The following is a 25,534-nucleotide window of genomic DNA, read 5'->3' as shown; positions in this document are numbered from 1 at the left end:
AACAACGGGACAAAGTAAAGACTACATGCCACCTTACATGACAGTTTACGCATGTATAGAAATGCTTAGTCGTCATTTTCAACTTCTTTAGCATATTCGTCAGGAGTTGTCTTATATTTGTTAGGAACTGTCTTTGAAAGTATACCACCTTGAACTTTGACAAGTTTGAAACGAGGTCTGACAATAGTAGTTTTATCTTCTGCTTGCAGTCTGTACATTTTGCCATGTTTGCCTAAAACTTCATAATATTCTCTTGTATACTTTCTTCTATTTTTACGAACACGAATGTGAGTACCTGTCGAGTTCCCATTGTTGTCATAGTCAATAGTATTTTCATATGGGTCGCGTTTAGGTATTTCTATTTTTACTTTGTCACCTTTCTTAAGTTTGAAGCCTGGCATTCTTTCTTGTTTGTCTCTTTTGACTAAACTATTAAATATATAGTCTTTCTCTAAGTCAGGGTTGTTTTTCATTTCTTCAGGGGAATGGTTTCCCAAACCTTTTGTTTACGGCTATTGTAAATATTTAAAACTTGTCTCATCTTTGCCATGGAGAAGTGTCTGTACTTGTCGTCATATGACATATTCATCTACCTCACCACCTTGTGGTTGGTTTAAAGTCTCTTAAGATTTTTATACAACTGTCAATGACACCAAGAGCAGAATGGTTTTGGTCGACAATGAAATATTGGTTTACATTTTTTGAACGCAGATAGTTTTTAATATCGTCTGATTTGAAAGAACTTTCACAGTCAGATGTCAGTTTTGTTGGATGGTATTTGTCAACGAATATTGTCAAAGCAGTTTTCACATCTAAAATATTTTTGGACCATAATGGTATGGCTTCACAGTATCTTGTGTTTTGACCGACAAATATTAGCCAGTATGGTGGTCCATCTTCTCTATACCTCGGAATGTTTTCCAAGATATCCATAAACCAAGCATTTGGTGTTGAACTAAAGATTTTTATCATGAGTGCTTTCTTTGTCGCTTTAGAAACATAGGGGTCCTTGTTTGGATTCGTCATTTTTTACCCTATAAGAAATGGGTTTATTTGGCGCATTAGCAGGAGTTGCATCCAGATTTTTACCCGCAGTGGGAACAATAGCTAGAGGTGCATTTGGAATTGGAAGGAAGATTTTGAGTACATTAGGTATACTTAAAGAGAAAGCACAACCTATTTATACAAACTGTACAGAAAGGTTGGGAGGTAGCACGAGATGCAGCAAATCTTATTCCAAATCCTGAAACAAGAGGAAAAAGTTCAAGGATGGATGGACAATGTAGGAAGACAAGCAGGAAACTACTATAACAAAGCAAATGACTACTATAACCAAGCAGGGCACTATATGGACCAAGGTGAAAGATTCTTTAACAGAGGATATAACCATGCACAACAATGGGTAAACAACAACCAACCGCAACCACCTCAAACGTGGGGAATGTAAATTTTTTACTGAGATGAAATGAACAATACAGCATTGAGACAAATGGGTTCAAGATGGATTTGTCGACTTCCAGCAGTTACACAACCACGTGTTTGTCAAGTTCTTCCTATACCTCAGGAAGTTTTAGACCGACTTAAAAACCTAAACAACCAGTTGAAAACAAAACAAACTAAAATTTTTACTGAGATGAAATGACCGAAGAAGTTGAAACGGTAGATTTGACACCACAAACAAAAAGTTCAGAACCATTGTCAAAACCTGTCAAAGAACTTACAGATAGAGAAAAATTCAATAATAGAAAGTGCCAGGTCTGGAAATACAAACCCTAACTATAAAGTCACTTTTCATAGAAATGGAACGGCTAGTATCTCAAAAAAGAAACAGACTCTCACAAATAAAATATTGAAGTCTGAAGGAGCTTTCGAGACAACAGATGGGAAGGTATTCTTCACTGACCAACAGTTCATTATAGAACATCTCATTGACTTAGAGTCAAAATATTCTAAACTTACAACAAACACAAAAAGTTGAAAGGAAAACAAAAAACAAATGGCATATTGATATTTATGAAGATGTTGACGACACAACCATACCTGCAAGTGAAGTAAAGTCAGGTGAACCAAAAAGTGACGAAAAACCGATAGAAGAAGGTGAGCCAAAAACTGAAGATAAACCAAAACCAAAGGTTAGTTTCCAAACTAAACCAAGTCAACCTTCATTAGCTGGTATGGGTTGGCGTCAAAGACTTATGGCAGCAGGCGGTTATGTAAAGTAAAGAAAAAAATATTTTTTTATTTTTATAGAAATGTACGCTGAGTTTGTTGGAACAGACCGTTGGGAAACTTGTTTGTTAGATGAGAAATATGAAATTCACTGTTGTGAGTCATTTGAAGTCAGAAACAAAAAGACAAAAAGAGTTTTAAGCGAATGTGAGCGAAATAACGGATATGCTATGATGAGTATGAGTGGAAAAAAATATTTTAAACATATTGTCATTGCAACTCATTTTATACCGAACCCTAACAATTTACCTCTTGTAGACCACATAAACCGTATAAGAAACGACAATAGACTTGAAAACTTACGCTGGGTCACTTGTTCTGAAAACAGTAAGAACATAGGCAAATTTGGAGATATAGTATTCGAATTTGTCGACGAACTAGAAGATGAAGCAATTGAAATTACAGACTATGGCGAGCATACGTTTGAGTTTTACTACTATAGCGAAGAACAGGACTCTTTCTACTTTTATACCGGCGTAAACTATAGAAAATTACAAGTATATTTTACTAAGGATGGCTATGCTCATGTAAACACTAGAGATACAGATGGAAAAAACGTTAAAATATTTCTTAACAAATTCAAGAAGCTATATGGCATACCATTTTAAAACAGTATATTTTTATTTTTATAAAAATGCCCCCATATAGAATGGATAGAAAATCTGCTAGAATAAAAGCAGAGTTGCAAAGATATGGTTGGAGAGTTTCAAAGAATTTTAAATATAGGAAGGGAAGACCCATAAAAGTCTATGACAAATTGTCTGGTCTTCGCTACGAGATGGACTTGGAAACAGCGCGCGCCAATTATCCAAACAGACTAGAGAGGTTAGAAGAAGAACGTCTTATGAACTTGCCTTTCAATGTTAGTGAACCTCAAGTTGAAGGACACGACGGCTTTGCCAGATTCTACTGGAAACATGACGAACAATTGCATCCTTTGAGAAGGAAAAAAGGAAAAGGTGAAGACGCACATGCTCCCATGGAAAGAACAAGATATGCATATGAGAAGTATCGTGAAGTTAGAAGTAAAATTACATCTGGTCAAACCTTTACAGTAAACTTTGACGATGGAAAGAACAAAGAAGGCTTCATGGGAGTACTTGCTGCAATTCAAGACGGAAATAAGAAAGGATACAATCTCAGATTGACCATAACAGATTTGGATGGTCACATTTACTATGCACATGGCAATGTCACAACAGCTGCAATGCTTCTTGACGCTTTCAAGACTACAAAGAGAGAACAAATGGTTGACTCCGACTCAGACATTTTGAATGCAATTGAAGGAATTGCAAGTGTCAAGTTCGAATGGTACCAACCTAACCCTCAAGCAGTCAGACAACATGCTGGATACTTCCCGTTCATAAATAAGTCTGACATTGACTTGACAAGGTATGGAATTTACAATTCAATTGAAACAATTGTCAATGAACCTTGTATTCTTACATGTCTCAGGAACTCTGGTCTTGTTACAGAAGAGAAGATGAAGTATCTTGAGTCATGTGTGAAGACAAGGTACATTCTCAGAGGTCAATTGGCAAAAATTGCACCGTTGGCAAATGTCAATATCCGAGTCAACATACCTACAGCTAAAGGTTCTTCACATGACGACTATGTTGTTGACAAAGACTTACCATGGTTGAAGATTGCAATTGTCCACAACCACTTCATGTTGAACGAAAGTCTTACAAACCCATTGTTCGGAAAAGGCAAGTGCAACATTGTCAGAGCTGTAAACATTCTTTTCGAGAAAGGTTTGTTGGAACCAATTCCAGATGACAAGCTGACAGAAACTTTTGTACCAAAAGACGAAACAAACTTTTTATTGTTAGCAAGACCAAAAGTTGTTCCAGACAAAGTTCTAGCACAAAAGAAGTACACAATTCCACAAGGAGTTGGATTGTTCGGATACCAACCTGAACCAGAAGAACTTCCAATGAGGTTGCAAGAACTTCAAGATGCTATAAATAAACTTCCATTGAGACATCCAATTGACGTCAAATTGTATTGGAGAGCATCTGAGTTAGGTCAGAAGGTTTTATATGAAACAGGTTGCTTCGACGATGTTTATGAGATAACAGGAGAAGTTTCTCAGAAGATAAGAGACTCACTTGAATTTCCACAAACTGGACCAATTGGTTGCGACAAGTTCGACTCATACGAAAAAATATACTATGTCGACCTTAACGCTGCGTACATGAGGTTCGTCCAATATATCCCGACTGGAATTCCAAACGAAGATGGTGAGTTCCCAGGAAGGAACTATACAGTTGGAAAAGTCATACAACAACTGTATGATATTAGGAAAGCTTCAAACCCCAAACTTGCAATGACATTAAAATTGCTTATGAATTCGACATGGGGGTATTCCATTAAAAAACCTCAAGAGATGAAGAGTAAACATTATGAGAAGGTCGACAACTTTGTTGAAAGGTTTTCTCCTTTTGTTTTGAAATACGAATTCACTCAAGGTCAAAGTGGCTTAGTAACCACATTAAAACCTATTGTCGAACATTGGTCTTACCCTCAGTTCGCAAAAGCAGTCCTTGACAACTACAACAAATTCTTCTCCGAAGTCAAATCGAAAGTTGTGGTTTACTATGAGAACATCGATGCACTCATGACGAACGAAGAAGGCTATAACAAACTCATTGAAATGGGTTTAGTCGGTGAAAAGATGGGCTGTTTTAAGCTAGACAAGGTATTTTCCGAAGTTCATGTTCTCTCCAAGCGTAAGTACTGGGGTATACTTGAAGACGGCACAGAAATAAAACATTGCATGAAATAAAAAATTTTTATATTCCTTCCTAGCTAATTTCCGTTTAATTTCATGGTCGCCCTCGGAGTCTTTGAATCGGACAGGTCGAGTTACACCATTCTTGGTCTCAAACTCATATATAACCTGTTTGTCTGTATTTTCGTCGACTATGGCACGAGACACAAACATTGACCAAACGGACAAAAAGTGTCATTTCGGATGGTCACGCAGCCAATCGCATTCGAGCACTTCGAAGAAGCCTTACGTTCCAAGGGAGAGGGTGTCTGGTGCAAGGAGAGGTCATGAGACTCTACGAGCAGTACATCCTCAATGCCTGGGAGGACAAATCGTCCTTGGATTGGCAAATCTACCAACTCCTCTGGGACGACCTCCTACGCAACTGGGAGAACGAAAGAGTCCAATTCAAAGGTCGGGAACTAATTTTGCAAATTGACCTTAATTTCACATACTTATCCAAATAAACACCTAAATTTACTTGGGGTTTCCCCCTAAAATAAAATTTTTTTACTCTTAGAACCACTCGAGGTTCTCCTTACGGTTGTTGAGCTTGTCACCGTCAATGTGTCTGACCTTCGTCTTCTTGTTTGGATTTGGAACCCATTGCATACCGACAAGCCTTCCCATGGAAATTGTACCCGATTTCGAAGGGTAAGGTCAAGTGTCCCAAGTTGTTGAGGACTGGGGTAAGAACCTTGCCTGTCTCCTTGTTGCGGATTTGGTATGGGTAGGGTTGGGAAATTTCGTAAGCGTCATCGGCAACAAGGGTTGCCCAAACTTCCTCTTCTTCGTGTTTCTCTTCTTCCTCTTCTTCCCTTCTTCTTCGTGTCTTCTTTCTTCCTCTTCTTCCTCGAAATTCCTTCTTCAATTTGGTACTCACGAATTACGGTGTTGGAGGTTCTGTCCTTTCCGAGTACCTTCCAGATGGCGTCTATCTCTTCGAAGAAACGGTAGATGAGTCTGGCAAGGTCTCGGTTCTCTCTCGCGTAAATGCGCAAGGTTTCCGTCAAATCATTCAGGCATTTCTCATTGGAAGCTTGGTTCATGAGGAACTCACCTTTAAGTCCCTTCATCTCTTCCATAAGACTACTTTGGAGAGTCTTAACGGTGTTTGTCAGATGAGCTTTCAAATTCAAAATTTGAATTTGAACTGGGCGCTTGTCTGGCAACATTGAAAGGACATCTTCCATTGAGTTTGGCTTCGGTGCTTGTTCGGACATCGAAAAAATGAAGTGGTTTGAGAATGACGGTTTTACTTCAAAAAGCTTGTTATGACGGTTAAGTCATACAACAAGTTTAAAATAATATCTTGTTCTTCTTCTGAACGTTTGTTGTCTCTTCCGATAAAAGTTTGGAACATGAGAACCAAAAAACGTTTTTTGAGATTGCGGAAGAGTTCAGGCAAACGTTCATATTCTGGATATGTTGGGAGCAGTTCAAAACATCTGAGCTGACTTTCGGACAAAATTGGGACAATGTCAGAAAATTCATCTTTGGTCGGACTGCTTGAAGGTAAGTCCCTTACATGTAAGTAGCTCTGGTAAAGTCTTCTCATTTCTGCTAACTTTTGGAGTATAGCTTCGTAGTTTAGAAGTTTTAATTTTAATTGTCTTATTCCACTCTTGACATCTAAACGGTAACTATCCATGAGGTCAAGAGTAGCTTTGGTAGCTTTAAGTGGAGCTATCTGTTCCTTGACTCCTGCAATTTTGGTTGCAATTGTGGTTTGAGCTCCTTCAAGTTCGTCGTCTATGTCGTTCTCAACACCTTCAACCATAGCTTGAAACTCTTCATCGGTCCATTGAGATTGGTGTGGGACGAATTTAACTTGCTTCATTCAAAAAATGAAAAAAAATGTTTTTACTCAAAACGTTAAGGTTGACTGAACTGGTTGGATGTCGCCTTCACAGGTTATGTAGAACGGCTGACCCGAGAAGTGAAGGAGAGACTGAATTGCCAATTTCATATGGGGTAGGGGGTTCTCCTTGTTTGGTATTTTTATCCAAGGACGTTTGTTTAGGAACTTAACAAGAGCTTCTCTTTTGGCGTCCTTTATGCCATCGTAGGCTGTCCCGTCTGGTATTTGAATTGGAATTCCAGTCGAAGTCTCGAGCTGAAGTGTAGACCTTCCAGAAATAGTGGTGAACTTGACCTTGGGCTTCATTACCCTGCGCAAGTACTGCTTAACAACTTCATTTAACTCTATAAGGTAAATTGCCTCGTCAAATCCTTCTGGTATTCCGAGTCCTTCCATCCGACAGGAAAATATTTTCCCGACAACTGGAAAAAATTTTCCCGACGACAGGAAGGACTCTTCCAGTTGTCCGTCCGTAAACCATTCAAATTTTCGAAAATTGAGAACTTTTGGTCGAACTTCAGAAAAAGTTTTTCCTTCCGACAGGAAAGGTTTTTCCTTCCGACAGGAAAGGTTTTTCCTTCCGACAGGAAAGGTTTTTCCTTCCGACAGGAAAGGTTTTTCCTTCCGACGGTTAAGCCACAAACAGATGTCCGACGTACCACCAACCGAGCCCATTCCCAAACCAGAGGAACCTAAAGCACCAGCCCCTGCACCTCAGCAACCTCAGTTCCAGCAAGTCCCTCCACCAAATTACTACCAATTTCCACCTCAAGGTTACTACCTACCACAAGGCTTCCCGAACTACCCTCCTCCTCAGCCTATGCCTTACTTCCCCAACCCTTGGATGTTTATGCAAAACCCTGCCCCACAATTCCAATCTCAATCCAAGAGAGACCAAGAGTTCGAGGAAGGTCTGAACCGCTTACGCAAAGAGTATGCTACTACCCCAATGGAAGAAGACAGGCTTTCAGTCTCTTCCCTCAAATCGACCGATTCGACTCGTACCACAGATTCGGTTCGTGACCGTGAAGACTACCTCAAGCAGTCTGAGAGACTCTTCATCCTACAACCATTTACAGTTGGAGCTCTCAAGAACATGCGCAATTACGAAGGTCAGACACCAGCTGGAGACCGCAAAACAGACGTACTCGCAAGAGCAGTCCAACTGGTCAAGACAAAGGCTGAGATAGTCGACTTCATTCTTGCAGCTTGCCCATACAAGTAAAAAAAATAAACAATTACGAGTTAAACTTTTTACTCTTTCTTTTCTGAGTTGTTTAGAGCTGGTTTCTCTTGTAGGAACCTTTCGTACTCTTCCATGGTCATGTAATTGCGAATTTGGTACGCAATTCCAGGTTCGTTGTTTTTGAACCTTACGTATGTAACGCTTCCATCCTCCTCAGGGAAGTAAGCTGCTAACATCTGACCAAGTTTTCTCGGTGACTCGGAGCTCATAAAAATGTCACTTTTTAAACGTTAAGTTTTTAGTCTTATTTTACCCTTTGTTTACCCTTTGTTTACCCTTTGTTTGTCAAGGTAGTATTGGAGTGCAATTTCTCCAAATTCTCTGTGTCGGAGTTCTTCAGCATTTTCCAAGGTGTTCCTGGAGAACTCAAAGAAGTTGTCAAGAACATACTGCCATGCTGCTCTTCTGAGTTCGTCGGTATTTTGGAAGTGTTGCACCTTCGAGTCTTCGGACATGAAAAAATAACACTTTTTCTATTAAACCGTTTACAATTTGAATTTTGTTGCTGAATTCAGCAAAAATATAATTTAGGGTAGATGGGTATATCTAACCTCTTTTCTAACCTCTTTTCTACCCTCTTGAATTTTCATGAATTTTATACAGAAAATGCTTGTTTTGAGGTCGAGCCACTTTTGGCTCCACCGTATTCTTTCAACCAAAACTCATGAATTCAGCAAAAATATAATTTAGGGTAGAAGGTTAGATATAACCTCTTTTCTAACCTCTTTTCTACCCTCTTGAATTTGTCATGAGTTTTCCCGAAATAAAAAATAAAGTTGGTTTTTTTAAAAAAATATTTTTTTATTTTTATTGTAAGAACATGTTAGCAACAACAGCACCAAACTCTTTAGTCATGAACCCAACTTCAATGTTAGTAGAGATGAAAAGCTTCATTCCTTCTTCATATACTTTTGAGACAGAAATCCAGAAGATAAAGCAAGAACTTTTAACAAGTAATTTAGACTGTAGTGCGAAAGATGAAACAAATGAACAGTATCTTTATGAAATGCAGGATATTATTGACCATTTACCCAAATTGCCTGAAATCCAACAACAAAAGCTTACTATTCCAGAATTCGATGAAATAGAAGTCAAAGCAACTGACTCAGTAGAAATAAAGAAGTTCATACGTAAGGTTAACTATGAGTTTCTTGGATTTCATTGCAACCACAAAGTCATGGACAAAGATTGCGACATGGTATATAAGAACATCTCTGACATATATAAATCTGAAGAGTTTAAGACCTACGACAACTTTGTTTCGTTAGTTGCAAAATGTGTATGGCAGATAAGAGATAAAGATAAAAGAGGTAAAGTATGGAATGAACAGATAAAACCCGCAACTTTTGAGTTAAAGAGAGCAATTGACGCCTTAGTCATACTAGCAGGTAAGATTTCAATGTACAATGCTAAAATGAACCCACAATGTTCAAAATGTAAAGCAGCAATGAGGAAATATAACTACTCCGTCAAAGAGATAGAAAGAATGAGAAACGACTATGCTGACTTAAAGAAAGAAGCAGAAAAGCCAGCAGAAAATAAAATGGACATGTTAGAATTTCTGAACAAAAACTATCCAACTGCTGACGATTTCCTTCTATCTGACGTCAAGAAGAAATATAAAGAGACTTTCGGTATCGTTAAAACATTCGATGTACTGACAGAAGAAATAGAAGCTACGAAATTGTTTAGAATTTCACGAATTCACAATGTTTACCATGTAAAACGCTTATAAAATAACTGGGGTAGAAATGAGGGTAGAAAACGGGGTAGATATACCCTTCTACCCTAAAATATATTTTTATTGAATTCTGAGTAAAATTCTGAGTAAAATGACATATGGAACACGTACTTTTTCAGTAAGGACATATGGGGTAGAAATGAGGTTAGAAATCGGGTTAGATATACCCATCTACCCTAAAAATATATTTTTATTGAATTCAGCACAAAACTCTTTATTTTTATTGACTTTTTACAATTTGAACTTTGTTCGCGTAGATGTGAATTCTGAAAGAAGTATGAGGGTCTTGTATGACTTTGTACTTCTCCCATAGTTCATGTCTGTCAAACTTACCTGCCATGGACTCTTTCATAAGTTCCATGAAATCGTCTTCGGACAATCCAGGGAAAAGTATGATATCAGTAAGTATTCTTTTAACATCCTTACTTAAACTCTTGGCTGTCTGTACACAAATGACAACTGAAATGTTAAAGTGTCTGAGCTTCTTAAGAATTCGACACATGTCTTGTTCTCTATTCTTTAACAAAGGATGAGAAGCAAAGTCATCTAAGATAAGAAGACATCTGTGAGGGTATGTCTTCCAATCGTAAGATTGCAATTTCTTCGAAATGTATTCTATCTCTTTCTGTTTGTTTCTGAAGTGTTTCTTCTCTAATATTCTCTGCATTTCCTCATTTGGGTCTTTAAACTTAGAATTGACATACTCATTTATAGCATTGTACTTCAAAACTCTTCTTTGGTACTTCTTTATCCAATCTAACAACTCAGAGTCTTTTATACATACTAACTTAGACTTCTTTATAATATCTTTGAACGAATTGACGGTTTGGTCAAATTGACCAGAAGTACTACAAATGACAACTAACTCATAGAATGGGTTCTTCTCATCTAGTTCTTGTTGTTGTGCAGCCATTTTAAGATAAGTGAAAGTCTTGCCCGACCCAGGTGGTGCGATTAGACCTGTTATACCATTCTGAGCAAATAAGAACTTGTCATGTATAGGCTTTATCTGAGCATTTTCTAACTTCCTCTTGTTCTTGTTTAAAACATTCTCAAATTTCTTGTCAATGTCAGCAAACTTTTTTTCTAACATATTTTTAGAAAAATTAAAATTTTTATCTTTTAGAAAATGTCTAGCGATTTCGCTATCTATATTCGAGACAAACTTTTCGACAGCAAAACATCTGTCGACCATAAAATCTTACATAGTGTAAACAAGAAAGGTGAATTTGTTCTAAAGTTCTGTTTCTGGGAATATGACAAGAACCATAAAACATTACAAAGAGCAGTCTTAAAATTTGTCAATGACAGACTTGTTGACAGAGATGACGCCGATTGGAAAGATGAAGTCCAACAAAAGTTCTTAGAATGCAAAGAAGGCACATGCGCTGTTCTTGAAGATGAAATAGAAAACAGAATAGATGAGCTATTAAAGGACAAAGAACTTTTACATAAATATGGTTCTGAGAAATTTGACATAACTCCACCAGAGAAGAAGAAGAAGAGAGAAAAGAAAGAAAAGAAAGTAGAAGAAGAGAAGAAAGAACCTGAACCAGTTCCAGAGAAGGTGAGATATGACATGTAAAAATAAAATTTTATTTTTAGAACATTTCTGGGTCAATGTCAATGTTCTCTTCCTCTTTAGGAGCAAACACTGGCTTAGACTCTAAAATCTTTTTACCCAATTTACCTTGAACTTCAACTATCTTAGACTCATAATATTCATAGTCGTCTGCTTTCTTTGGTTCATAAGGTATAACAAGTTTGTATGCTTTGCCTTCTTTAAGGTTTGAGAACCTTCTGTCAAAATTTTCTTTGACTGCTAACAAACCTTCTATGTCTAAGTCTTCAAATTTCGCACCATTTTTAGTCACAATAGCAAACTTAACTGGTTCGATGTTCCAAACTTTGCTGAATGAAGACTTTTCAAAATGGTAGAAGTAAACATTCAAATATGTGAATGGGTCTAGTTCTTCTTTGACTTCTGACATATATTTGTTGACTGAAATATATTTCGTCATCTTTTCTATCGGATAAAAAAATGTTTTTTTTAAATTTACTCAGAAAAATTTTTCTTTGTATATACGCCGTTCTGAACATCTAAAAGATTTTTGACATTTGCCAAGAATGTACGTTTAGAAGCTGCCATATAACCATATTCTTGACAATATTGTTTATATTCATCGTACAATGACCTTTCATCTAAACACTCAAAGTTAGTCTCATCTATGAACAGTTCATATACACTCTTGTTTGCTTCTAACAATGTTTGTCTTTCTTCGGTATGTGGAATTTGTCTTGGATTGAACTTTGAAATATCTAATGTCATGAAATATGAGAACAAGTGGTTGTAAAAGTTAGGTGTCAAAGTTTCTGCTAAGTCGTCAAAATATTCTGTATCTTGCATATGAGAATCTGACGTTCTGACAACTACATATCTTCTGTCAGAACTTTCTAACTTCATCGGAACAACATTGTTTGAAACCATGACGAAGTTTGCAACATTTTCACAAACTCTTTGGTCTTTATACTTTCTTTCAACAACTCCAACTTTGTCTGTTATAAGACTCTTCAAAGCATCTGAGTTTAAAACCTTTGTTGTATCTATACTTTGAAGTTCGTTACATACTATAAGTTTCATATTCTCTATTGAAGAGTTAAATTTACCGCAGATGTTTTCTAAGTTTGTCATATTCGGGTTCGAATAGCCCTCTAACAGTTTGCATAAGATATCTGTAAAGAAAGTGTTCTTACCAGTTCCTTGTTTTCCAATTATAATGAGAGCAGTTTCATTTTTAGCACTTGGATGTTGTAAGATGTTTGCAAACCAACATAAGATATACTCATAGACTCTTTCGTTTCCATTGCATATAATTTCTTTGACATGGTCTAACCAAGCTTCTATAACATTTTCTTTCCATTCTACTTGTTCGTATTTATATCCAGTGAAGATAGAATAGAAGTTTGGAGATGGTGTATAGAACTTTATACCACGAACTGAAAATATCTTCTAATTGACAATAAGATTCCCAAGCATCTAACATCTTCATACCAACTTGTACGACTTTTATTTTCTTAAGTTTCTGTCTACATTCTTGTTCTGAAACTATTGTCGCTCTTGGTTTGTTAAAGACAACATCCATTCTTTCATGACATAACATTCTGGGCAGAGTCGACATAAATGACTAAACGTTTCAAATTCTCGACTGCTTTGTTATAGTCTCTAAATGGACACATATTTCTGAAGGCTTGGAAGTCATAAAAATCTGAAACGTCTATTCTGTACATTTTTATAAAAATAAAAAAAAATATTTTTTTTTATTCTTGACTTTGTTCCATTTGTTCCATTTGTTGCATTTGTTGTTCTTGAGCTATTTGTTGTTGAAGTTGTTCTTGTAGTACAATACTTTCACCAGTTGCATCTTCCAATTCGAAACTTTCTGCCGTCATTGACAAATACATAGGACATAAAAGTTTTACAGGAACAAAGTTTGCGTCAACTAAGGTTAAGTTTATGTTTGCTAAAGTGTTTGAGTTTACTAAAGCTGAAAACTCTGCATTCGAATGAACAATAGGCAAACCAGCAGAGAAAGTGTTGTTTATACGCATGAGTATCTTTTGGTCATAGTAGTTTCTGTCGACATTCGAATAGCACTTTGAACCTAAGTTTGAAACAATATATTAAAATAGGTGTACTTAAAGTCAATGGAATAGACATTCCTTGTATGACACCTTTTCCTGTTATAGGAAACTGTTGGTAGTAAAAACCAGATATAAGTTTTGTATTATAGCTCATATCGTTTATACTAAACTCAGTCGGACATCCAAACATAATGAAACCTGCTCTAGTTGCAGCACATGTTACATCCGTCCTTAAAGTATTAAATAAGTCAAAAAACCTGTTGGTGGTATATCTGAGTAAGTATCTTCAAAGAAGTATTTTTTACCATTCACAACAACAAAGTCTTCTGGTTCAAAAGAGCAAAACAGGCTTTAGTCGTCATCGTGTTTAAGGTCAGTTTACATATCGTCCTTGAGGACTTTGTAAGTTTGTTGTTATAGAATTATATGACTCAGGGTTTTTAGTCGTAATAGTATAAACCACTATGTCTTCTGCCATTTACTTAGCAACTAAATTTTAATGAAATGTTGTGGTCGTCAAATATTTTTTATGACGTCTGGGAAACTATATTTTAAGTTCAACGTTTCACCTCCTTTCATAACGTATATCTTGTCAATGACATTATATGAAACACCACAGCAACTAACGTCGGGTTCTATTCTTTGATGTTTATATCGTCTGCCTCTGTCAAAAGTTTCAATAGTTCTTTCAAAACTTCATGAGGTGCAATGACATATGAGTTCACTTTTACAGGGTTGTGTTCGACCAAGTTTAACATTATACCCAAAGCTTGACAAATCTTTCTCCTGAGTTTTAAGTTTGTCTTTAAGTTGTTGGTAGTCGTTTCGAATATCTGCAACAGAACTTAAGTCTCTGCTAACTTCAGGATATGTTGGTTGTTCTTTTACAGGAACTATTGTTATACCATCTTTCGTCTTCGTATGGTTTCCCCACTTCAACATCTCTTTCTTTGACATTGACAACAACACTTTGACTGTTTGTTTGAGTTGGTGAATTTAACTTCACATCTGCCACCGCCATTAAACCTTTTGAAACACTTACGCTTCTATTTTTCGGAAATGACATTTTACTTAGAATAAAAAGATGGACGTATTTGAGTATCTCTTCGAATTGAAGCAGAACAAAGTTTACACACACAAACAATACAAATACATTGACAGAATAGTTCTTTATACAAACAATGGAAAATGTTATAGAATAGCAGTCTTTGCTGAACCAAAATATTTCATAAAGCAAAGAAAGTTGGTATAACCGAGATGGTGAAAGTTCTTGAAGCAGACAAAAATATAACAAAAAACTTACAGATATTTCTAAAGGTAAGTTTATAATACAATATTATGTCAAAACTGGCGTACTGTCAATATTTGACGGAGAGAAGTCAGTTCAAGAACAACTTACTGACCTGCTGCCAAAATCTGCTCGATGGAAGCTGTCGTTATACCAATCTGAGGAGCCCCAGCAGGTTTCATCGAACGAATCTTCAAAAGAGCATCTTCCGTGAAAAGTGCTATTGGTTTTGTAAACTTCTTTGCTTTCAGTTCATCTGGACCGTCTCTGTCACCAGTATATTGTATTTGAACTGTACCAACAGTTGAAATACCACCCATAAAGTCTTCTGAGTCAGCAAATGGAATGCCAAGCCAAAAGTTTGAACGGTCTCCATTTGTATATTGAGTTTTTTGAGCTCCTGTATGAGTCCATACTTTCACATATGGCATAATAGAACTTTGCATTTCAGGGTTAATGGTTGTTGTGAAGTTGTTGTTAAAGTTCATAGCATCTAATGTCAAGTTGTATGACCTCATATCCTCAACTGTAGAATATTCTTCTCTTGGATAGTATTTGCCATCTATGTTTATATGATATTTAATACCAGGGTTGTAGAAACAAGAATAGTCATTTAGTTCGTCTGAACAGTACAAACATAGTATCTGCATGTTTCATTGCAGTTGTTAAGGCAATATCTGTTCTTGCACCTGGGTCAGCACTTTGGTTTCCAACTTCACCTGCAAAGTCTTTGACAGATATTTGGTGTATAGGGAACATAAGTGGAACTGCAATATATTTGGCAGCTAAAGCATTTGAAATATCTGGGTCCAACATATAGACTGCAAGTCTGCTTTCTATTCTCTTGCATTCAAATTTTTCGCATGTGAACTTAACTGGGTCCCAAGCATCTCCAGCAGCATTGAAATAATAGTTTACTTCAGTGTTGAGGTTTGAGAAACCAAAGTCTAAGTCAACTTTGTTTTTGCAAAAGTCGGCGAATGACGTTTTATTTGTTCCCACTACTTCTGTAAGAGTGAATGGGTCTTGTGTTGGTGCAATGACTAAGTTATTTTTGCTTGGAGTAAGTTCAATAGAAATTTTTCCTGCCCAGTTTGGCAAGTATCTTAAAAACCTGAAGATGAGGAAAGATGACAAAGGAACTCTAAGTTTCAGTTTTACTTTGGTTACTGCTGCTGCAGTTTGTCCAGAAAGGTTAACATAAACTCCTGGAACGTTAGGGTCAAGTCTTCTTATTTTCTCAATAGTTGCATACTGGTCTGTTTGTTCTCTAGCTTGTGGTTGTACTGAGTTTCTCAAAGCGAACCATTCATAGTTTGCCCATGTTACTGTTTGAACTAAGTCAGAGTTAGAATATATCTTATATCCCATGAAAACTTCTGGAGCATATTGGTATCCGACATAGAAAATTCCATTGCAACCTTTCTTGTCAGACAACTTGGCAGAAGGTTTTATTTCAATGTCTTGTTCCACGTATAAGAAAGAGTTGTCAATAGAAATTATATGAAACCTGTCGCAAGCAATATCTACTGTTGTTGAAGAACCTTCTCCAAACTCACCTACGTTTCCATAAGAAACAGCAGTTGTATATTCGTAAGTTCCAGGAACTATTTCTGACCTTCTAATGGCATTGTCGCATTCGTTATACCATTCGGAAACATTTCCATTCATAGCATCCAAAACTGTTGGCGTTATATTCTGAGCGGCGTACATTTCATATGAGTAAAAATATAGAATAGTTGGATTTATATGTCATAATAGAACCCACGTGGACCAAGCTTTACTTTCTTCCTGACTGAGTTTTTAACTCTTCTTTTTCCTTCATTGCCCTCTGCTTGAAGTTGTTGCATCTTTGCATTATGTTCATCTAGTATGTTGCAAATTTCCCATGTCCTTTTTGCCTTTTGGCTCTGGTCGCCCATCTCAGGTAACCTATATCCTAGAAAGAGTTTGTCATAGTTTGTATTTGAGTCGTCGCTTATTGTTTGCATGACTCTTTTCTGAGTTTCCGGTTCAAGCTCTTCAAACAGTGCCTGTCCATATGGAATATGCTCGTTTCCAAATATATGTTTTTGTAGCCATTCTGGTTTTCTTTCCATGTTACCAACAATATCTTTTGTGAATGGGAAAGCTTTTACCCAATCTTTCAGTCTTGCGTCGTTTATTTCTGTAGTTGGTTTTATTTTGTCAAGGAACATGTTTTTCAATACTAACATTTCATTTGGTACTGTCCATTTGAGTTTTCTTAAATATTCATCCCTTCTCAGTTCATTGTCTGCAAAGTAAGTTTTTATGACATTTTGCAAACTTTCGTTTGCAAGGTCATGTACAATAGGTTCTCTTCCTTCGCTCTCCCTAACTTTCTTTCTAAACTCTTCACCAAATATACCATCTCTATGGTTCTGTGTAGTTCTTTGAGATAAATGTTCTAGAACGTCAGGTGTTATATTTCCATCAGCCATGTTCATTTCATACTGGTTCAAAATATCTGCATCTTTCATATCTTTCAATGGCATTAAAGCCGCGCTGAAAATACCAGCTACATCTGGTTCACCATTCACTTCCATTGCGTCTACAACTTCTTGGAATTGAGGTTGTAAGTTTATGAACCACCTATCTGGATTAGCTTTATGACCCCATCTCATTGTAGTTCCATCGTCTGCAGAAACAAAAGTAGGTTTGTTTCCATATTGGCTAGGTTCTGAATGAACTTTAAACAATGTTTCATTTCTATATGTTTTCTTGAAATTTAACCTTTTATTTTCACCGAGTTCATCCGAAGATTGAACGTTAAATGCTCGTAAGTAAAAAGGGTTGTTGTATTTGTGTACATTTTCTTTCAGTACTTTCATTCTATGCTGAATATTTTCATCTGGTGTTGGAGTCTTTTGTATGTCGGCAAACATTTTTCGATATTCTTCTACTATGTCAGCCGAATCTTTCTTAGACTCTTGGAAAGATTCCATATTCTCCGCATACACTTGTTGAGGGTCAAGATTTTTCGGCTGTTCCAAATCTTCATCTAGTTCTGTGAAGTTAGTTTCCAAAGGAGTGACTTGTTCGTTTCCTTCAGGCTCTTCTAGCTGTTGTTGCTGAACTATTTCTTCCATGTCTGGTTGTATCTGAACTTCTTCCTGTTGAGTTTCTTGTACCTCATCTGCTGGCATTTCATATATTCCGAGACCATTTTTAACAATTTCCCTATCTACGTCATCCGCATTCATAAGCTTTTGTTCTTTCGTTCCGTCTCTATTTTTTACGCGTTTCATGACGAAAGTTGAATTGTCATTTAGCTCTGACATCAAATATCTCGGAGTAAATTCATCCATGTCATTTGGATGATATGCTATTAAATCATATCCCTTAGCGAGCTTGTATTTTCCAGGTTTGAGATTATATCCGTTTTGGTGCTGAGCCATAAAGCTAAATAGGTTCGGGTCAGTATTTCCATCCTTGAACTTTCTAATAGCTTCTTTATATCTGTCACTAAAGTCAACAGTATCTGGGAAACCACACTCTTCTTTAAGCATTTTTAAGAATTCTTGGTTTCCTTGTTCTCTACTTCTTTTATGTCCTTGCTCTGTTTGTGGTTGTTGTTGTGCAGGGTTTTGAACTGTTGGTTGTTGTGTTGGTTGTGGAGGTGGTTGTTGTGCTGGTTGTTGTGTTGGTTGTTGTGTTGGTTTTGGTGCATGCCTGTGTCTATGTCCATGTGACGATGTAAATGTTTTAGGTAGTCCTGGTGCAGGTGCTTCTCTTGGAGGGTTTGGTGGTATATAAATTCCAACAGCTGGTATATAAGTTCCACCAGCTGGCACATATGTTCCATCTGCAGCGTAATGTCCTACCTGACTTTTCGTTTTTAAGAAAGCATTTACTAGGTCTGTTTTGGTCTGTTGTAACTCTTTTTCTTGACTTTCCACAACAGTTGCTCTAACGGCGTCATAGGCACTTTGAACTGCCTGTCTCGTTGCTGCATCTGTTATTTTCGTCATATTTTGTGCTACTTCTTTTAACTCTTTGTCGAAACCTTCAGACTTCAGTTTCTTTCCAGATGAGAAGTCGTTCACTTGTTTCACCTTACTATGAAGAGCTTCGAAGGCGTTCTTAAAGTCAGCATTCATTAAAGCTTCATTTGAACTGTCTTCATCCGCTTGTATTTTTGTCCTTATTGACCCTATAAGTTGGGCTGCTTTAGCGTTGGCTTGGGTATCTAACCAGTCATTGTTAGCTTTTATATATTCTGCGCTTTTCATTGCCTTTTGCATGGCTGCGTCGTTATTTTTACTTTCTTGTGCTAAGTTTTCATACTGTACGGTTTGGTTTTGCAACTGTAAAAGTTTTTCTGCCTTTACATTTGCTTCAACTTCTTTTTTATACTCATCGCTATCCATATATGTCTTCATGGCTTTTTGTTTTATCTCTTCATCTTTCAGTATTTTATATTGAGTAGTATGGTTTTTCAAATTTACAACATCTTGTTCCATTTTTGCTACTTCTGCTGCTTTTTCTGACACTTTTTTCGCATATTCCTCTGTACTTAGTTCTTTCAGTTGTTCTTCTTTCTTCTTTTTCTCTACGTTTAACTCATTGAGTTTCTTTGTGTGTCTGTCATATTCTAGTTTCTTTTCGTTTTCACCTATTTGTTTCTGTATGTCTATGTTTGACTTTTTGACATCTGTTATTTGATTTTTGAGTGAACTCAAATTCATTTGACTTTGAGGGTTATATGCTGTTCCGTCTGCAGCTCCACCATAGCCTGCCATTTTCGCTAAAAGTGCCGCTCTTAAACCTCCACTCTGTGCACCAACAACTCGGTTTAAAAGCATAGGATTGCTTGACATTTGTTGCAACATAGTGGGGTCATTCATCATTTGTTGTTGCAACTGTTGTTGTGGTGTCAGTCTTACTATTGGATGTTTCAATGCTCCCTTCCTCTTACGTATATTCTTACGTAGCTTACGTGGCATTTTAAGTGAAGTTAAAAAGCGGTTTTTGACAGATGTTTTATTGTGACTTCTTCGTAAAGACTTTGTTGAGATTTCTTCGTAAATGAGTGTAAATGACCCAAAAATATATTTTAGGGTAGAAGGGTATATCTACCCCGTTTTCTACCCTCTTTTCTACCCTCTTGAATTTTCATGAATTTCTTCGTAAAGACTTTGTCAAGACTTCTTCGTAAAGACTTTGTTGAGACTTCTTCGTAAAGACTTTGTTGAGACTTCTTCGTAAAGACTTTGTAAAGAAAGTTCATGAAAATTCAAGAGGGTAGAAAAGAGGGTAGAAAAGAGGGTAGATATACCCTTCTACCCTAAAATATATTTTTGGGTCATTTACGCTCATTGTCTATGTTTTGTTGAGACTTCTTCATCTAATTTCTCATGAACTTTCTTGTCTATGTTTTGTAAAGACTTTGTCAAGACTTCTTCGTAAAGACTTTCTTGTCTATGTTTTGTAAAGTTCTTCGTAAAGACTTTGTAAAGACTTTGTAAAGACTTTGTAAAGACTTCTTTGTAAATGTTTTGTCAAGACTTCTTCGTAAAGACTTTGTTGAGACTTCTTCGTAAAGACTTTGTTGAGACTTCATTTATACTCATTCATCCTCAGGGCTAGAAGGCACGAAGTGCCTGGAAGCCCCACTACCTTTTTTTTTTTTTTTTTTTTTTTTTTTTTTCAATATTATGAAAAATAGTTAGAGCATGCATAGTATAATGAAAATATAATCATTTTCTTTATTATAAATTATTTGAAGAAATGAAATTGGTTTTTTGGGTTTATTTAAGCGTTCTCGCCGCTTCCAGAATTTTGATCTTTCTTCTTCCTAAAAACGAAGAACCAAACGAGAACAGCGACCACAGCGATTACGATAAGAAGAACAACAACCACTATTGCAGCTGTGGCACCTGGGCTTAGGCCACCTTTTTTATCTGGATTTTCCTTAGTGTAAAGGCCGGATTCAAATACATATTTTTTATCCGTGGTCTTGAAACTACCAACGTAGGCTGAATTATAAACAGATGGAACGAAATCTATTTGGAGCTTCTTTTTCTCTTCTGAGCTCATTTCTTTAAGGCATATAATGAATGGATCATCATCCGCGTTTATTGTAACTTTGGCTCCATCTGATGTGTATGTTGTAATTTCATATCCATCATGATTCATTACTCCAGCTTTAGCCCCTGCAGGATTTACGATGAAAACAGCATGATACTTTTCATCAATGCTATTCATTATATGATAATCATTAGATTGTAAAACAAAAGAGCTGTTCTGATGGTAATCAATATCTTTGATGTTGAAAAGAATTACTCTGAGTGTCGGATAAGTTGTTGATTTAATTTTGAATTTGGTTTCAGAATTTGCAACAATAGCGAGTGTGTCATCGGTAAAATCAGCATATGATGTATCACTGGAATAAGATCCTGAAAATCCTGTCATACCATTTGTCTTAGCCAAAACCAAGACAGATTCATTTGGAAGTGTCAAATCGTAACTTGTTGAAGATTTGAAGTAGAGATCGTTTATACCCCATCGAAGCTTTGTTGGGAATTCTGGCTTAATTGATTCGAAATTTGTATTACTGAAGAATTTTGCATGGGTTTCAGTGACGAATCCACCATATTGGAAGACCATTGATTTAACAGCTGTCTCATTCAATATCATCTTGTAAATTTTAAAATCTATTGGTTTACCGGTTGCATGTATACTTATTGTAGCATAATCACCTGAATCTACATGAATTGGTATATTATTTACAATATTTTTTTCTGTCTGTCCTCCAGACATTTTGTAACGAATATCAGGAGTCTCGGGAACTTCAAAGTAATATGTCATGCCAGCAATTGTGGGTAAAAGAACAATCTTGTGTGTAATCGATTCAGCAGCTCCAACATCTACTGGGATAAATGGTGCTGGATTGAACCCAATAATGAATTCTGGAATTTCATAAGTTTTTTGGAATTCACCTAAATAATAAAAGAGTGTGGTAACAGATTCATCAGATTTAGTAATTGTAATTCTGCCACCAAATACAATTTGAACTGTTGGTAAGTCAACAAACTCATTAGAGTTTAACACAACCAAATAATTTTGACCATCATGTTGTGTTTTTAGTTCGATGTCAACTTCAATGGTTTTACTATTTTCAAAATTAATAGTACCACGACCATGGGAAATGCGCTGGGAAAGCGAAAGATATATTAAAGATATGAACATTTGGTAATATGTGAAGTGATTAGAGAAATAAATTAGAAATATCCGTGTGAATTTTTGAATTAAAAATTCAAAAAGTAACAACTGATATTTTAGTTTCTTTTTCATTCACACTTTTTATATAACAATTGTATCAAAATCGCTTCTTTAAATTTGAATGAAACAGAAATTTTTCTATTAATTCAATCGGGAAATAAAATGAAAATCAGATATTGAATATGATACATTAAAAAAAAATTAAAATAAAATTAATTCATTGAATTTTTTCTTCCAAACATATATATTATATTTGGATCCAATATCTTTCGATTTCTAATAAGGATTATATTCCCAAAAATTCGATTGTAAGAAAAATTTGAGAGTATTGCTGATGGTTTGAAACAAACCGGATTTTGGCAAACAGAGGTCTGCTGACAGGCACCAAATTTGGGAGCATGAGATTTTAATCCTCTCAACCATGCCATAACATGGAGGGGCAGAGTTTTTGAAATTACGGGGATGCCAAATTCGAAAATTGCTGAAAAAAGTGCATAAAAGTGGCACTTAAATGAAGATTTGACCCAAGACAGTGGAGTTGTCACTATATGTACAACTTTTGACTGCAGGGCATGAAAATTTACACATAATTGCATGATTTCATCGTAGGAAATCAAGTTTTTTAAAATTCGACCTTGATAATAAGATGAGGAATATATTAAAATGCTTTATTATATACTTATTGCCGGGGAAAAAAAATTGCAAAAAATAGATGAAAAAATGGTAATTTTAATGATTGTAATAGTAAAAATTCAAAATCAATATTAATTTTAGTCAAACAACAAACAGTCCAGCATTTCAAAGATTTATGAGATTATTATAAAAATATTTAAGTTTATTATTATAAACAGATATAATTAAGTTTTTTCAAATATTTGTCGATGATATATATCACATCATATCGGTGCGCAGATATGCCGCGCGCCGATAAAAGTTGAAAAGAGTTTTGTAAACTAACGGCAACATAAATATGGAAGATCCTCTCCAAGACCCATCTCTTAAACCAGGAGAGAAGTTGATATATTCAAAGGAGATCAATTTCAAGTTCCATAACAAAGCTGAAAATGAAATTCAGCTTCGCCCAACAATTATCAAGATATTTACTTTTAGAGATGATGACGACAAATTAGAAACAATCAGATTTGAAATTTCACAACAAGAAAACGTTTTCTTCCTATATTCTGTTGAATATGACGAAGAATCATTCGAAACATTAAAGAACAAAGAAAGTTTAAAGATATCGTTCGAAGATTTCCCAACAATTATGATAGAAATCTTAAATAAAGCGGCTTTAGAGAAAGATGAATATAATGTTGAGTTCGAAATCCCAACCAACGACTTATTACAGTTAAATATAGTCATGCCTCTTAAATTTAAGGATGTACCAATCTTCTCTCTTGATTTCCAGGAGGAAGATGATGCTTTAATAGAAAAACAAGTTCAATACAGATACAATGTTGTTCAATACGAACTTAGAAAGACACGCATTGAAATTTCTAACTTTATTGATACATTAGGCTTATCAAAGCCAAGCGGAAAGGGCAAAGGCCTTAGAAAATAAACTATTATTTTGATCTTATCGAATTCCAATCAAATATTTCATAATGAACAATGAAAACAACGAACAGTATAATAAAAACATGAAGATATTAGACTAAATCGAGTGCGGGACAAATTTGCCAACCGTCACCTTTTCAATAACCCTAAATTACGCTTTTCTAATTTTTTTAAAAATAACCTTAAATTATATTTGAAGAAATTATGTCTATGATATATGTTTTATGCTAGAATCTTGGAGTTTTCATGCACTACACAAGAGCTCCAAGGTTCCAAGAGTGAATGCTCAATAGCAATTATAGAGATGTACCTTTTCAAAATGACTTTTACTGATTAAATTTAATCAATAGAAGACATTTTGAAAAGGTACCTCTACAATTAGATATACAAGAGATTCAAAGCTTCATTTCAGATAGATTTGAAACTTTGAAACTCTTGGTAGATTTTGAGTGAATGCTGACAATCATCTTTGAGAAGGTTTTCTTTAAGAAAACCTTCTCAAAGAGGTTTCTCAGGAGCCCTGAGGCTCCCTTTCGTAATGATTGGGAGCCTTGGGGCTCCTGAGACGAAGAATGGCTTCGCCGAATCTTTGATCAGCAGAGGCCAAATGAAAAGGCCTCTGCTGATGGATTCTCAGGAGCCCTGAGGCTCCCTTTCGTAATGATTGGGAGCCTTGGGGCTCCTGCAGCAGAGTATCGCTCCGCTCCATTAATTTTTTTTAAAAAAAGTGCCGTGTGGCAAATTTGTCCTGTTCCCGACTAAATCTTTGAAATTTTTATATAAAAAAAATTATCAAGAAGTTTTCATAATTTTAATTAATATATTATTTATTTATATTTAAAATATATTAATTATTTACAAAATTAAATTTTTTTTAGTCTCCAAACGCAATGAGAATTGCCTGACATAATCCGCCATCATCCAACGAAACGCAATCCAAAGGAGTCTTTCCTTGTGAGTTTTTGATGTCTAATTTGATTTTTGGACAGTTACAGAGAGTGTCAATGATTGGAGCTATTCCGTACATGGAAGCCAGGTGGAGGGGTGTGTTTCCGAAATTATCTTGAGCATTTATGTCAATCTTCTTGTATTTTGATAAAATAATTTGGCAAACCTCCATATTTCCGCTGTTGATTGCGACGTGGAGCGGAGTACTGCCCATGTAGTCCTTGACATCGAGACTTGCGCCGTTGGAGATTAATTCTCTGGTTAATTTGGCATCTCCTTGACGAATTGCTTCAAGTAAGAGGCTGTACGGCACGTCGTTGTCCTGGTATGTAATTAGGTTTTCCTTAATAGCTTTTGGAATCAAATTCGGGTACAATGTATAATCTTCGAATAATTTGAAATATTTTGTTGGGTTTTTATTTATATTAAGCGAGCTCAGAACAAAGAATTTGATATCTTGAAGTATTGGTGCTTCCGTGCCGTCACGAATTGCTAAAATCTCTTTTTCTAATTGAGCAACACGTAATGCACATTTTCTCTGTTCTTCGATCTGTTTAGATTGCATTGCGATAGTTCTACTTAGTTTTTTGAGTTCTTCTTCTTTAGATTGAATCTGATTTCTTAATTTTGCTATTTGATGCTTACAATGCTTAACAGCATCGGATGTTTCATCTAAGTCTGATAAAAGGATGGAAAAGAAGTTGCGAAAATAATCAAAAACAGGTAAATCAAGAACGTTACGAAATGTATTAATCAGATCAATTAAACTCTTGAATTCGTATTTAGAACCAATTTGTACGTTCTTGAAAATTTGCATGAGCTGGTTATTATCCAATTTTTCTTTGGAATTCTCAAATAATTTAACTATATCTTGAGGATCTAATAATTGGCCATGAATTGTTTGGCAGATCTTGCCTATTTTATCTTTCTCCTTATCATCATCTAAAATTTTGAAGACTTCATCAAGAGAAAAAGTTGCTTTTGAAACACTCAACATTTTGTCA

At 35.9% G+C, this 25,534-nt stretch overlaps 19 protein-coding genes and 3 pseudogenes across 22 annotated transcripts, besides 2 other annotated features; 8 read left to right on the top strand and 14 right to left on the bottom strand.

Annotated features, from left to right (window-relative positions):
* Positions 1-20,451: part of a mobile genetic element that runs on past the window's edge.
* Positions 2,253-2,837, top strand: TVAGG3_0894430 (His-Me finger endonucleases family; the record flags this gene model as incomplete). The annotated part of the gene is made up of 1 exon (XM_051250999.1): positions 2,253-2,837. One exon carries the CDS (start codon positions 2,253-2,255, stop codon positions 2,835-2,837), a length of 585 nt encoding a protein of 194 aa, XP_051086474.1.
* TVAGG3_0894420 (uncharacterized protein) lies at positions 2,879-3,901 on the top strand (the record flags this gene model as incomplete). The annotated part of the gene is made up of 1 exon (XM_051250998.1): positions 2,879-3,901. A coding segment is annotated over one exon (1,023 nt), but the record flags the coding sequence as incomplete, so codon positions are not given.
* On the top strand, positions 5,207-5,469 carry TVAGG3_0894410 (annotated as a pseudogene). Its single transcript has one exon. A coding segment is annotated over exon 1 (263 nt).
* TVAGG3_0894400 lies at positions 5,519-6,195 on the bottom strand (annotated as a pseudogene). The gene has a single exon. A coding segment is annotated over exon 1 (677 nt).
* TVAGG3_0894390 (uncharacterized protein) lies at positions 6,258-6,842 on the bottom strand (the record flags this gene model as incomplete). The annotated part of the gene is made up of 1 exon (XM_051250997.1): positions 6,258-6,842. The coding sequence occupies one exon, from the start codon at positions 6,840-6,842 to the stop codon at positions 6,258-6,260; it is 585 nt and encodes a 194-aa protein (XP_051086472.1).
* Positions 6,870-7,259, bottom strand: TVAGG3_0894380 (uncharacterized protein; the record flags this gene model as incomplete). The annotated part of the gene is made up of 1 exon (XM_051250996.1): positions 6,870-7,259. One exon carries the CDS (start codon positions 7,257-7,259, stop codon positions 6,870-6,872), a length of 390 nt encoding a protein of 129 aa, XP_051086471.1.
* TVAGG3_0894370 (uncharacterized protein) lies at positions 7,510-8,088 on the top strand (the record flags this gene model as incomplete). The annotated part of the gene is made up of 1 exon (XM_051250995.1): positions 7,510-8,088. The coding sequence occupies one exon, from the start codon at positions 7,510-7,512 to the stop codon at positions 8,086-8,088; it is 579 nt and encodes a 192-aa protein (XP_051086470.1).
* Positions 8,118-8,318, bottom strand: TVAGG3_0894360 (uncharacterized protein; the record flags this gene model as incomplete). The annotated part of the gene is made up of 1 exon (XM_051250994.1): positions 8,118-8,318. The coding sequence occupies one exon, from the start codon at positions 8,316-8,318 to the stop codon at positions 8,118-8,120; it is 201 nt and encodes a 66-aa protein (XP_051086469.1).
* TVAGG3_0894350 (organellar and viral DNA polymerase type B) lies at positions 8,930-9,352 on the top strand (the record flags this gene model as incomplete). The annotated part of the gene is made up of 1 exon (XM_051250993.1): positions 8,930-9,352. A coding segment is annotated over one exon (423 nt), but the record flags the coding sequence as incomplete, so codon positions are not given.
* On the top strand, positions 9,524-9,844 carry TVAGG3_0894340 (organellar and viral DNA polymerase type B; the record flags this gene model as incomplete). The annotated part of the gene is made up of 1 exon (XM_051250992.1): positions 9,524-9,844. The coding sequence occupies one exon, from the start codon at positions 9,524-9,526 to the stop codon at positions 9,842-9,844; it is 321 nt and encodes a 106-aa protein (XP_051086467.1).
* TVAGG3_0894330 (protein of unknown function, DUF4106 family) lies at positions 10,071-10,517 on the bottom strand (the record flags this gene model as incomplete). Its single annotated transcript, XM_051250991.1, has 1 exon — positions 10,071-10,517. The coding sequence occupies one exon, from the start codon at positions 10,515-10,517 to the stop codon at positions 10,071-10,073; it is 447 nt and encodes a 148-aa protein (XP_051086466.1).
* TVAGG3_0894320 (P-loop containing nucleoside triphosphate hydrolases family) lies at positions 10,533-10,943 on the bottom strand (the record flags this gene model as incomplete). Its single annotated transcript, XM_051250990.1, has 1 exon — positions 10,533-10,943. A coding segment is annotated over one exon (411 nt), but the record flags the coding sequence as incomplete, so codon positions are not given.
* On the top strand, positions 11,010-11,435 carry TVAGG3_0894310 (uncharacterized protein; the record flags this gene model as incomplete). Its single annotated transcript, XM_051250989.1, has 1 exon — positions 11,010-11,435. A coding segment is annotated over one exon (426 nt), but the record flags the coding sequence as incomplete, so codon positions are not given.
* TVAGG3_0894300 (protein of unknown function, DUF4108 family) lies at positions 11,452-11,841 on the bottom strand (the record flags this gene model as incomplete). Its single annotated transcript, XM_051250988.1, has 1 exon — positions 11,452-11,841. The coding sequence occupies one exon, from the start codon at positions 11,839-11,841 to the stop codon at positions 11,452-11,454; it is 390 nt and encodes a 129-aa protein (XP_051086463.1).
* On the bottom strand, positions 11,907-12,542 carry TVAGG3_0894290 (uncharacterized protein; the record flags this gene model as incomplete). Its single annotated transcript, XM_051250987.1, has 1 exon — positions 11,907-12,542. The coding sequence occupies one exon, from the start codon at positions 12,540-12,542 to the stop codon at positions 11,907-11,909; it is 636 nt and encodes a 211-aa protein (XP_051086462.1).
* TVAGG3_0894280 (uncharacterized protein) lies at positions 13,169-13,459 on the bottom strand (the record flags this gene model as incomplete). Its single annotated transcript, XM_051250986.1, has 1 exon — positions 13,169-13,459. One exon carries the CDS (start codon positions 13,457-13,459, stop codon positions 13,169-13,171), a length of 291 nt encoding a protein of 96 aa, XP_051086461.1.
* TVAGG3_0894270 lies at positions 14,888-16,493 on the bottom strand (annotated as a pseudogene). Its single transcript has one exon. A coding segment is annotated over exon 1 (1,606 nt).
* Positions 16,526-17,425, bottom strand: TVAGG3_0894260 (protein of unknown function, DUF4106 family; the record flags this gene model as incomplete). The annotated part of the gene is made up of 1 exon (XM_051250985.1): positions 16,526-17,425. One exon carries the CDS (start codon positions 17,423-17,425, stop codon positions 16,526-16,528), a length of 900 nt encoding a protein of 299 aa, XP_051086460.1.
* Positions 17,571-19,747, bottom strand: TVAGG3_0894250 (protein of unknown function, DUF4106 family; the record flags this gene model as incomplete). The annotated part of the gene is made up of 1 exon (XM_051250984.1): positions 17,571-19,747. A coding segment is annotated over one exon (2,177 nt), but the record flags the coding sequence as incomplete, so codon positions are not given.
* Positions 20,452-20,555: 104 nt separating the features above from the next.
* TVAGG3_0894230 (uncharacterized protein) lies at positions 20,556-21,992 on the bottom strand (the record flags this gene model as incomplete). Its single annotated transcript, XM_001317203.1, has 1 exon — positions 20,556-21,992. One exon carries the CDS (start codon positions 21,990-21,992, stop codon positions 20,556-20,558), a length of 1,437 nt encoding a protein of 478 aa, XP_001317238.1.
* A 1,003-nt stretch (positions 21,993-22,995) lies between these two features.
* TVAGG3_0894220 (assembly abnormal protein 6-related family) lies at positions 22,996-23,586 on the top strand (the record flags this gene model as incomplete). The annotated part of the gene is made up of 1 exon (XM_001317204.2): positions 22,996-23,586. The coding sequence occupies one exon, from the start codon at positions 22,996-22,998 to the stop codon at positions 23,584-23,586; it is 591 nt and encodes a 196-aa protein (XP_001317239.1).
* A 100-nt stretch (positions 23,587-23,686) lies between these two features.
* Positions 23,687-24,338: a mobile genetic element.
* A 13-nt stretch (positions 24,339-24,351) lies between these two features.
* Positions 24,352-25,527, bottom strand: TVAGG3_0894200 (guanyl-nucleotide exchange factor protein; the record flags this gene model as incomplete). Its single annotated transcript, XM_001317205.2, has 1 exon — positions 24,457-25,527. One exon carries the CDS (start codon positions 25,525-25,527, stop codon positions 24,457-24,459), a length of 1,071 nt encoding a protein of 356 aa, XP_001317240.1.
* Positions 25,528-25,534: the final 7 nt, after the last annotated feature.

Source organism: Trichomonas vaginalis, chromosome VI, assembly GCF_026262505.1.
Source record: "Trichomonas vaginalis G3 chromosome VI, whole genome shotgun sequence".
Taxonomy (NCBI): domain Eukaryota; phylum Parabasalia; order Trichomonadida; family Trichomonadidae; genus Trichomonas; species Trichomonas vaginalis.
Note: the sequence above shows the minus strand (reverse complement) of the source record. Positions and strands in the feature narration are given on the sequence as shown.